The sequence below is a fragment of the Aulonocara sp. 'chitande type north' Nkhata Bay genome, linkage group LG7, assembly GCF_057382095.1.
Source record: "Aulonocara sp. 'chitande type north' Nkhata Bay isolate Kocher_YH1m ecotype deep benthic linkage group LG7, A_spYH_male_GT1.1, whole genome shotgun sequence".
NCBI classification, from domain to species: Eukaryota; Metazoa; Chordata; class Actinopteri; order Cichliformes; family Cichlidae; genus Aulonocara; species Aulonocara sp. 'chitande type north' Nkhata Bay.
Window position 1 is genome coordinate 19,198,351 of NC_141350.1, and position 12,542 is coordinate 19,210,892.

The window sequence follows — 12,542 nt, forward strand, 5'->3', positions numbered from 1 at the left end:
GTTTAAATGGTAGGTGATACTTTAACAAAGCAGTCATAATAAGATACTACTACAATGTTAATGGAGGTACTCCTGTTTCTTTGTGAGTCAAGTGAGAGGACTCTGCCAGCTGCTGCTTTTTGAAACATAGGGTGCGTTCAAAGACCGTTTGAAAATATTAATTAGAAAGTTGCAAAGCAAACAACTAAACAACAACAACAAAAAGATGAAAGTGTTAAACATCTTAATATCTTAACGGATTGGAAGTGTGGAAGGCTGTATTTTAAAAAAGATTTTGAAATCTGTTTTATGAATTTGGAATTTGAAAATGGTTTCTGAAATTCCTTTTTTATTCAGTTTTTTTTTGTGAAATCGTTTTGAAGTATCTATTAACTGGTCAATAATTCATTTAAAAGTATTTGTAATTTATCTTTACTTTGTTTTAAATTAAAATATTGGAGAATACATTACTATAGTAATATCTAAATAAATAAAAGAATTAAAAATCTAATTTGTATTTAATTTAATGAGGTATTAATAAATGTTTATTCTAACTCAAATGACGATTAAAGGGCAACTAATTTCGTCATATTCGTCACTTTGTGGTCATGCTGTCACATTCAAAATATGTAGTAAAGTTTATGACTTCATGAACCTGTTCTGGTGCCTCTGAGTAAAAACGTATTCCCTTGGTTGTTCTCTTCATTACCATAACTAGATTTGCTTCTTCTTCTTTTTTAATTGGAAAAAAACAACATGTGACGGTGGTTAATTGTAACAATATGCTAATAAAATACATTAGCCTTTCACAACATTAAAATATGCTTTGAATATTACCCCCAGCACACCTGAACAAGCAGTTCATTTATGAAATAACCTGGTATGTTCGTAAAATCAAAATGTGACTGAAAACTGAGCGTTTGTTATTTCGGCATCAGAATATATTTGAGGGCGTGACTTTCGATATAGACAGCACGTGATCGATTGTTTGCCATCGCTATTATTTTACTGAGTGACTGAAGAAATATCGATTGGATTAACACAACAACAAGAACAAAGTTATAACTGTCACTTGGTTGTTAGAGAACTTATTACAAAAACGATAAATCTGGTATATGTACTATATTTTAATTATATTTTAAGATTTCCTCTCGCCCGTAAAGGCATCGCGTGTCCTGGCAGAAGCGACGATGCTCTTCAAAGGGACAAGTCCTGCAGACTGCAGCCGCTTAAAGAACTGTGGCATCCCGGTGTTTGCGGCGTTCCTTATGTGTTTGAGCGCTGGAGCATCATTTCTATCTGAAGGAAGCGAGTACCTGGAACTTGCTGTGACACAAAGCAGAAAAAGAGGAACTTGGTGCCCCGAAAACAACTTGAGTTGTGGTGTGTAAGTTAAAGGTAAGGTCTAACGCAATATTCTCACGTTGTTGTTTAGGACAGCAGTGTTTGTGTAGTGTTAAGTGACGGAGACAGCACTTTCATTAAAACAGAATTTACGCACTTATGCTGCTTTCAGGAGTAATGTTTAACAGATGGACGGGGGGTTGGAGGTTTTTAGGTAGTGTGAGGCGTTTTATGTTTAAAAGCCCACACGCTATCATTTGATTTGTTATATGCCCCCACCTGCCCACCCACATGGGTCGGTTCAGTTTAACGGAAAGTCACATAATACTCTGTAACCGTAGAGTCCCACAGCAGCCTATGCATGTCTGGCAGTTCATTGTGTGCCTCATGACTGTGTGGTTTCCATTTTTTAAAGGTAGAAACTCTATCTAAAGGGAGACATGTGGCTCCTGTCATCACTTCCACCGTAGCCGAGGACAGATATGGACGGGGCTCGTTGCCTCCAATTAGATCTTTATTTTTTCCGATCCTTTTAGGTAACATCCGGTCATCTATCACACCGCCTTGTTGAGTATCTTTCCAGAGAAGACACTATATCGCCTACCCGCTGTTTATACATTCATTAATTGTACATATGATAGCAAGCAGAGGCTTTGATTTGGTCAGATGGAAAGTTGTCGACTTGCCAGAATTAGGTTGTTTGCCCCCATGCACACACAGGTGGTTGTTGTTTGTGACATGGACAACACAGCTTACTAACTGTCCTGTAGATCCTTCTTCGTGTAGAGTTAAAAGATCTGTAATCAGTGACTTCCTTAATGCTTACATTAACATGTGCTGGCCTAAAGTGATGAAGAGTAGTGCTGTAAATACTGCACATTCTGGTATTGGTGTGATACCGGATGTAATATACTCACATATCTATATTATTGCTAATATATATTGTAATATATCTATATCACTAAAGCACTTCTGGATGGATGCAAACTGCATTTCGTTGCCCTGTACCTGTGCATGTGCAATGACAATAAAGTTGAATTCTATTCTATTCTATTCTATACCAAGTAAATACAGGGACAGTATTGCCAATACCAGTATCTATACTTTAAAAAAGGCAGCTTATTTAGGGGAGAGCATGATTTATGAGATGGATCATCCTCAAATTCTGAACACATTTTAATGACCTTTAAATGAGTAAATTACTTTCCAAAATTATTAGTTAGTACAAGAAAACACCCTTTTGAGCTTTTCAGGTATTTTGAAAGAGAGTTTTTTGGAGACCTGGAATATAAAAATGCCTGCCACTAAAGCACTTCGGTATTAAATATATATAAATATATAAATATAAATATATATATATATATATAAATAATTTCCCCCAGGGATCAATAAAGTATTCTGATTCTGATTCTGATTAATCCTATTACAATAGTATCAATCTGATAACAATACACATCTGTATCAATACTGTCAATATTTGGAACATCCACCAACCTCTCGTGAAGAGTCATTTAGCATAAATTAGTTTTATGTTAGAAGGGCTCTTTTTTTTAAGATAAGATATTCTTTATTAGTCCCAGAGGTGAGAAATTCACATTTCTACAGCAGGAGAGTGGACAAGGCAAAAATAAATAGATGCAGAATAACCTAATTATAATAATATTGTGCAAAAAAAAAAGTACAATATATAAAGTAGAGAAATATAATTTAAATAATTATGTATATATGATAAAACAATACAGCTGACTACTTTTTTGTGAATTTGTGTGCATCTTTAAGTAAAGACGCACAACTTTAACCTTGATCTGACTACATAAGAAACAAGTTGGAGAAAGGTGAGAAAGAAGCCACAAAAATAATCATTCACGTGGTTGCAGCCACCCAGCGCTTTAATCGGTCTAATTTTTGGGCGGTTGCACGTTGATTAAGCGTTTGCGGTGTGACACACTTTGTGTAACCAGCGCTGAAGGTGACATTGTGACAGCACAAGCTTAAATGCCGTCACTGGCTGCTAAACACACTGCGTTTTTTTTTTCTCTGAATTTAAACTGAACTGTAACCGAGTGCACACCGCGCATCTGCATTGCCTTCCAGATGGAAGAGGAGAGAGGTTGTGACACCCATCAGCGATACTCTTAACAGGATGCTTTTTTTTTTTTTTCCGGTAGAAAATCTCCATCAGAAAGAGCTGGTGAAAATGGACTAGTGTGTTGACCTGTCACTCCCACATTAACTAGTGTGCGCTCGGGTCTTGGGAATATTATGTGCCTGTTACACTTTCATAATGCTCACAGCTTACAAGTCACAGCACAGCGGTCTAAGCAGCAGGGAGAGCTAAAAGGAATATTGCTGGGAATTCTTTACTTTCATTTTCTTTCTGTCTCAAACAAAAGAAAAAAAAAACTAGCAATAGCCATGACGCTATACCTTCTGAAGGTGCATCTTAGAGCAAAAACTAGGGCAATTAGAGTTACACAATGAAAAGCTTTAATCAGCATCAGTGCCCTAAGCATAAAACATCCCTGATCCGCATATGGTCACAGTTCAAAAGCAACAGGCTAAAGGGAACCACATTTAGTATTTGTCAGATTCTAATCTGTTAATATTTTTAGAGTCAGCATGTTTCGGTTTTTGCTGTCAATGTCAATCATTTAATCCAGGTGATATAATACAAAAAGGGCTTTTTATAAGAGTATCTCTCCTTTCCAGCATCCAATTATCATTTTGTCTTTCGACACTAAAATAACAAGTGTTATAATAAGGCTTTCTCTCAGACTAATGTAACATCTTCTGCTGCAGGTATGGACACAGATGCAGCCCAGCAAAGAGAACTCTTCTCAGCAGCAGGTAGCTAGCCATGCCTGGCTAGTTTTTTAATTTGGCTGCCCTGTTCCCTTCGCTAGAACAATCAGGATTTCCCAAGGCTTTTTGTTCCCCTTTGGCCCTCTTCTTTGAACTGGACCATCCCGCGGGGCGACATGGGGGAAAGACGGACACGCTCCTTTCACGCGACGTGCCGGGTGCAGCGTGACTGTGGCAGCAGGCTGGGGAGCTCCTTCATAAGTTGCAGCCCAAACGGATGCACCAGCACCAGCATCAGCCTGGACCAGGAGATGGACGTTGGCCTCGCGCCTCCCACCTGCGCGGCTACCAGCAGCACAGCCCTCAGGTCCCCTGCACCTGACAGGAGCCACTACTCTCCTGTTTCACTGGAACCGGAGCCCGCGGCGGTGAATAATGGATCAGGCATTCCCTGCTGTCCGCCTGCAGACACAAAGGACCCGGCCCTGCAGATTTTACAGAGCCAGCCCTCTCTCACCGCCATCCCGCCACCTCTCCCTCGTTCAAGCTGGCTGCGTCATCATCAAAAGGAATTCCACAGCCCTTACATCAAGACTAGCATGCAGGGGGATATTTACAACTTCCTAGAGAGGCCTGCTGGATTGAAGTGCTTCCTCTACCACTTCCTTGTGTGAGTACCTGTCAGTTTCTGTGCACACTGATTTAAGTCCACACTTCACAGGTGAAGTGAGTCGATTGCAGAAGGCGATGAGCTTGTGTTAGGTACAGTTGGTAATCTGAGAGAGTTGCAAGTGCTCAAAATCTCAATCCACGTGAATAAGGTTAAAAATAAAGTCTAGTTAAGTAAGAATAGGCTCCCATGAAAATTACCTGGGTGACGATGTACAAACTTTCACAGAAGTGTTAGAAGATTCACAAAACAGACTCTGGTGTCATTTCATTAGCTCCAGACGCTCTCTTGTTAATTACATCTAGCGCTTCTTCTTCCAGTTATAGGCTCTGGTTCCCGGTAGCAGGAGGAGCAGTGTCTTTAGGCCTGCTGTGTGTCGGTGGTTGTTTTAAGAAAGCCCAGCAGAATCAGGTCAATGTGATCTGGCTAATCGCACGTCTGGTTCTGAGTTGCCAGGTTATTTCTGCTCTTTGTTTTGTCAACAGATGAAATGAACTCATCCATAAAAGCAGAGTTTTTTATGCTGTGCTGCATAAGCATGTTTTGTCTGACCCATGTCAGGTACTCTAGAAAATAAAATGAATTCCTTTGAATAGTAATTGAAATATTATGATAAAGCTTCATCCATCGATTTTCTTCCTCTTATTCAGCTGTCACAAGAAAATAAAAACATCCAGTTAGCTTACTTAAAACAGAAGTGGTAAGATTAGAAACTGTGGAACTCAAATTTATTCAGGAGCCCGGCATCACATCACACACCGAGTCCATAGATAGAATAGAATAGAATTCAACTTTATTGTCTTTGCACATGTCACAAATACAAGGCAACGATTTAGACCACATTGAAGGAAAATAGAAATAAGTCAGAATTTTAACTTCCTCCACTCAACAAAATAGAAGCGATGCTATCTGGGAAAGTGATCTCAGTGATAAAGTCTCTGTATTTCAAAGATGTTTTCTCCTTTACCTTAATTCTGATGAGTGGTTTTAAGTTGTCTGCGGAGATGACAGCATTTGGGCTTGATGTCGATTTCAAATAAGATTATAATATAATATATAATATAATATATAGCTTACTACTGTTCATCTGCCTCTGTAAAGCTGTGCTTGAAGAGAAGTCGAATTAGTCTGTCTCATTAGTTTTGTCGGTCACAGATACGTGGAAACAGTGCAAAGATTCTGTTTGCATTGCTGATCGTCCTTAATTGAGGCTCTAAAGTTCAAACAGTGACAGTGAACCCGAGACTGCTCTTCATTCAATATTAAACCCTTCTAACCGATCCTCACTGACGCTCCTTTAAGTAACTCTTACGTGTCGAAGACTATAGCCGGCGGCCATTCAATCCCTCGTCCCTTTTCTCGGATTTGGCAGGGGAGAGCAACGATACAAAGGACCTCATCCAGCACTCATGACAGCACTAATAGGTCAGCTTGAAAAGCCCTGCTCTACATCAAGATGACATACACACAAACAGCACACACACAATGCAGCTAGTTAGTTAATTCATCACTGCCTTTATTGTGCAACGGTCAGGGACATTTCCAGCGAATCGGCACATGTGCAGATGCTGAAATTTGGGTGGACTGCAGAATAAAATGCTGGTAAATCCATATCTAAAAACAAACAATCAAACAAAAAAAACCAATCTCATAATATCTAGAATGTATTAGTTATTTTTGTGACCGTTTATAGATGTGATATTACAGTATACCAGTGATGGTCTTGAGATCACGTGTTCAGAAGGGCCGTTTTTCCATTATTATGTAAGAAGAGACAAGTGAAGCAAAGATAGCGTTACCTCAGCTGAAGTGTTGGTAATGTCATTTAAGTTGACGACAGGTGTTTGTGTTACTATACGTGTAATGAAAGCACCTAATAAGTGTTGGCACCTTCAAATGCTTTGCTTATGACCAGGTGATTGTCCACCTTGTCTTATGTTTTAAATCCGTACTGTGAATTTCCTCTTTCTCACTGGAACAACACAGAATTCTGTGTTCCAGGTCTTTTAATTTACACATTAAGCAGTGTTAGTTTGTCTCCTGAGCCGGTGCTGTATCCCCTTCTGTTTAGCAGAACAACTTGTCCCTGTACTGTACTTTCTGTCTTTCATGTGCACAGGGAAAGTATGGTGAAGGGACTACGCAAGCATTACTTTGAGGGACTTATTTTGCTTATTCATTTATGAAAAATACTTTAAGATTTTGGATCAACAGGTATAGTTTTTTTTTTATTTGAAGGACTTTAACCCATTTTACAAGCAATCCTTAAATGAAAGTTTTAAAAAGAAGTGAAGGTGAGCTTTACGGGGATATTTGGTCTATTACAGTAGCACAAAGCATTTGTCTGAACACAGTTCAAAAAATAAGCTCTACCTAGAGCTGGGCGATATGAGATTTATTCATATCACGATATTTTTTTTTTCATTTCAGGCGATAACGATATCTATCACGATATAAGCCAAATAACTATATTTGTAAGATTTAAATGTGCCGTTGCTCACAAGTAAAATGTGAAATAATCAGCAGCTTGTTTTTATTTAAATATTTATTTCCCATAATAAGTTCAACAGGGTAGATGTACTTAAGGAACATGAGACTTTTTCAGATAAATAAAGACAAATATTGCAAACTACACAAAAGGCAGCCGCTAAAGCGTTTAAGTTTCAAAATAGAACAAACAAAACAGACTAAATTGTCAATTCCACTTAGAAACAAAATATTAATTCTAAAAATAAATCTTAGTTTGTTTTACAGAAGAACAGACAAAACTGACTAACTTTTGTCAATATCAAATAAACTGAGAGCTAAAAGGAAATTCTCAATCTCTCCTTGTTGTATAGCTTAGCTTTTCAAACAGTTTTAACAGTTACTTTAGTCTGACAAAAGCCGAATGACGAATTAGCGCTTCCAGTCAGAGACTGAGGCTACGTCCACACGTACACGGGTATTTTTGAAAACGGAGATTTTCCGTTTTCATTTTAAAAAATAATCCCGTCCACACATAAAGGCGGAAATGAAGGAAAACGCTGCTATGAACATGCCAAAGCAGCAGGTGGCGCTAGATTCCTAACCGTGCCGAAATGTTGGCCAATCAGAAGTCTAGAAGCCTCGGTGGGAAAAAGTAAACAAAGCTGGGGCATAGAAGCAGAACCGAGTCGTATGTGTGGAGGGACAGTAACTGTGTGTATATGTAAGCATTTAAACACTGCAGAGAGTAGAATTAACAGTAACAGTATTGTAGAAATTCATTTCACCGAAACAATAACGTGGCGCACAGTGTGACGCATGCACCAGTTTATTGTATTTCCAGACTTGCTTTCGGCACAATTTACAGTGCACGCTACTCTGTTTTTTGTCAGACTTGAAATAGCCGAAATACCTTCACACTACGGAACTTCTATGGCTCTTCCGTTTGACAATCTCTCCGGCATTGGAACCATCATCTGTTTTCTCTTCGGTCACGCTCGGTTGATTTTTCTAGTCGGCACGCTGGCTGCTTCCCAAACAAACACACGTGCGGCTTGGCACTTGTGCTGTAGTAACAAGTCACGCAACGTGACGCTGCGGCTGTGATTGGTTGGCTCTGCGCTACTTAATTTGGATTGGCTGACCTTTATTTTTTTTTATTTATTTATTTTTTTTAGAGGACAAGAGCGGCGAGGTCTATCGCGATAGCTTAATTTCTCTATCGAGTAAAAGTTATATCGCGATACATATCGTTATCGTTCTATCGCCCAGCTCTAACTCTACCTGGATTTTAACTTGTGGGTTTCACATTACCACAGCTCATCATCCATGTTGGGCTAAAGAGAAATTTAAAATGGGCCCTGATAGATGAGATTTTATTTCTTTAATTTATTGCCAAAATTAAATAATAATAACTCCAGGTGCCCCATGTAAGAGAGATAAGATAAGATAAGATAAAACTTTATTAATCCCTCGGGTGGGTTCCTCTGGGAAATTCGGTTTCCAAAAAAGCACAGCACCGACAGAAGTTACAGAGTTACAGAATATTATATACACACAAACACACACACACACACACACACACACACACACACATATATATATATATATATAAATACAGAGACATGTAAACTTGGGTCATACAAACTTTAGAGAAGGATTACAGAAATTTATGAATTATTCACATTCACATAATCATTAGATAATTAGATGAAATATATAAACAGTTATATTTAATATGGGCCCAGCACACTGACAGGAACACAAGCAGGCACATGCCACACTAATGATGCCCGAGTTAGTCAAAGTGGGCAGAAATCCTTTGGACCCCAGACAGCATACGTGGACATGTGTCCGAAAAGAGTCTTATGCAATACACACTCACCAGTGTACAGAGAACCTGGGGCAATGATCCACTCCATGTTTGGGCCACTCCCTCTGAGTCTTTTACATAACCAGAGGGAATAAACATGTACAGTGGGGCAAAAAAGTATTTAGTCAGCCACCGATTGTGCAAGTTCCCCCACCTAAAATGATGACAGAGGTCAGTAATTTGCACCAGAGGTACACTGCAACTGTGAGAGACAGAATGTGAAAAAAAAATCCATGAATCCACATGGTAGGATTTGTAAAGAATTTATTCGTAAATCAGGGTGGAAAATAAGTATTTGGTCAATAACAAAAATACAACTCAATACTTTGTAACATAACCTTTGTTGGCAATAACAGAGGTCAAACGTTTACTATAGGTCTTTACCAGGTTTGCACACACAGTAGCTGGTATTTTGGCCCATTCCTCCATGCAGATCTTCTCGAGAGCAGTGATGTTTTGGGGCTGTCGCCGAGCAACACGGACTTTCAACTCCCGCCACAGATTTTCTATGGGGTTGAGGTCTGGAGACTGGCTAGGCCACTCCAGGACTTTCAAATGCTTCTTACGGAGCCACTCCTTTGTTGCCCGGGCGGTGTGTTTTGGATCATTGTCATGTTGGAAGACCCAGGCTCGTTTCATCTTCAAAGTTCTCACTGATGGAAGGAGGTTTTGGCTCAAAATCTCACGATACATGGCCCCATTCATTCTGTCCTTAACACGGATCAGTCGTCCTGTCCCCTTGGCAGAAAAACAGCCCCATAGCATGATGTTTCCACCCCCATGCTTCACAGTAGGTATGGTGTTCTTGGGATGCAACTCAGTATTCTTCTTCCTCCAAACACGACGAGTTGAGTTTATACCAAAAAGTTCTACTTTGGTTTCATCTGACCACATGACATTCTCCCAATCCTCTGCTGTATCATCCATGTGCTCTCTGGCAAACTTCAGACGGGCCTGGACATGCACTGGCTTCAGCAGCGGAACACGTCTGGCAGTGCGGGATTTGATTCCCTGCCGTTGTAGTGTGTTACTGATGGTGACCTTTGTTACTTTGGTCCCAGCTCTCTGCAGGTCATTCACCAGGTCCCCCCGTGTGGTTCTGGGATCTTTGCTCACCGTTCTCATGATCATTTTGACCCCACGGGATGAGATCTTGCGTGGAGCCCCAGATCGAGGGAGATTATCAGTGGTCTTGTATGTCTTCCATTTTCTGATGATTGCTCCCACAGTTGATTTTTTCACACCAAGCTGCTTGCCTATTGTAGATTCACTCTTCCCAGTCTGGTGCAGCTCTACAATACTTTTCCTGGTGTCCTTCGAAAGCTCTTTGGTCTTGGCCATGGCGGAGTTTGGAGTCTGACTGTTTGAGGCTGTGGACAGGTGTCTTTTATACAGATGATGAGTTCAAACAGGTGCCATTCATACAGGTAACGAGTGGGGGACAGAAAAGCTTCTTACAGAAGACGTTACAGGTCTGTGAGAGCCAGAGATTTTCCTTGTTTGAGGTGACCAAATACTTTTTTTCCACCCTAATTTACGAATAAATTCTTTACAAATCCTACCATGTGAATTCATGGATTTTCTTTTCACATTCTGTCTCTCACAGTTGCAGTGTACCTCTGGTGCAAATTACTGACCTCTGTCATCATTTTAAGTGGGGGAACTTGCACAATCGGTGGCTGACTAAATACTTTTTTGCCCCACTGTATATCCACATGATTTCTAAATGCCCTTCTCGGACTCCAAGCTGGATACCTCTTGGTCCCTTTATCAGTCGAGTTTATCCATCAGTTTCTTTCAAACATACCTGGACAAAAAAAAGTTGAACTTATAAAATAAATGACATCAACTTATTATCCAAGCCACATTTTATTTTTAACTACCTATGTGTGTGTTAAAAATGTTGGCGTATGATTAAAAATAGCTTTACGAAACCCAACCAGTTTGCAGTGGAGGAAGAATTGCAGCTGTTTATCCTCTTGAAAAAAGCACTGGGCCAGATGTTGTCTTAAATACTGGTTTTTGTTGTGTGTTTTTATATCTGGACAGATTATTGAAATGGCTATAGTGAATCCTCAGCTTCCAGGCATTCTCCTCTATCTATGCAGGCAGAGCGGAGAACTCTTGTATCTGCTTACGAGAGATTACTGCTAGACTGGAGTGAACTGTATGTCTCATGTCCATTTTACTGTAAAACACCAGTGTATTCAGGGAATTCTTTAGGGGCATGTTTCGCTCATCAAGTGATGCGATTTTTAATAGTTTAGTGATATTTTTTAAATAACATATCCATAGGCTTATTTTTAACAGTCAGTATTGTTTACTAACTGCAATAACTACTTACATGGAAAATAATTATATAATTTAAAATTATTATTATTTAATACATTATCCTCCTCATGACAGATTGATCACCCAGCATTTTAACATCCTGATCCGGCTAATTCAGCGGGAATGACACACGGTTCTAGAAACCTAGATGTTTGTCTTTGTCTGTGGCTTGTTTAGTAGTTACATTGTTACAGTGTTTTGTAGTAAATATATTGTTGGGTGTGTACATTTGCAATTGACATGGGTGTAGAAGCTAAGGATTTGACTTTGGGTGCTTCTGATGCTAAATGTACATTATGTAAGGTTCAGTTACGTTTTTCCTTAATTTATCTACAGTTAATATCTAAAGTTCCACATGTAAGACATATCAGTGCATGAAGGCACGTAGACATGATGGAGATGAGCTGCTGAAGTTTAAACCTAGTAACAGAATGGGGAAGAAAGGCGATCAAAGTGACTCTGAACATGGTGGCTCTTAGAATAGAATAGAATAGAATAGAATAGCCCTTTCTTTTTATTGTACATGTACAACCAAATTGTGGGTGGTCCATATCAATGTGCGGGAATAAAATATAAATAGAAAGACAGCAGGAATAAACAACAAATGCAAGAAATATATACAGGCAGAAGAATTATGTACAAACAGGAGGGATATATACAAAAAAAGCAAACGGCACACAATAGAAAAGGCACCCATTAGGGGACAGGTTGCATAGGGCCAGGTTGGATTGGTCTGCCTTGTTGATGTCAGAGGTCAGAGGTCAGAGGAGAAGCTCCAGGTCAGTTTCTGCTAAGGCATTTGGATGTCAGGATCCAAGTCAACAGTAAAAAAGTATACCTAATAAAATATCTGGGGAGTTTATTCAGAGCTTTTATCTCGTGACTTAAGGCACTTTTTGCGGTGAATATACCTGAGTTTTGTTTGCACGGGGCAACAAGCATTGCGTCCGTGGATTTGGGTATTTTCGGCCATTGGTTTGGCAGTCTCTCGAGCTCAGTTAACCTGGATGGCATCTGTCGGCTGTCAGCCAATTTCAGGAGCCGTTTTCTAGAAATGTTTGTGAATTGAAGTGTGTC

The 12,542-nt window shown here is 39.6% G+C and overlaps 1 protein-coding gene across 3 annotated transcripts in view; it reads left to right on the top strand.

Moving 5' to 3' along the window:
- The first annotated feature begins 1,138 nt into the window (after window positions 1-1,138).
- Window positions 1,139-12,542, top strand: part of kcnq1.2 (potassium voltage-gated channel, KQT-like subfamily, member 1.2) — a 180,586-nt gene continuing 169,182 nt past the window's right edge. For 2 of the 3 annotated variants that reach the window (XM_086299264.1, XM_086299266.1), the window contains exons 1-2: window positions 1,139-1,377; window positions 4,123-4,795. In XM_086299264.1, the coding sequence (XP_086155390.1) occupies window positions 4,302-4,795 (494 nt within the window). In that variant the 5' untranslated portion in view covers window positions 1,139-1,377; window positions 4,123-4,301. Of the gene's footprint in view, window positions 1,378-3,828; window positions 4,796-12,542 lie in introns of those variants that run through there. The other variant, XM_086299265.1, reaches the window with a different exon arrangement.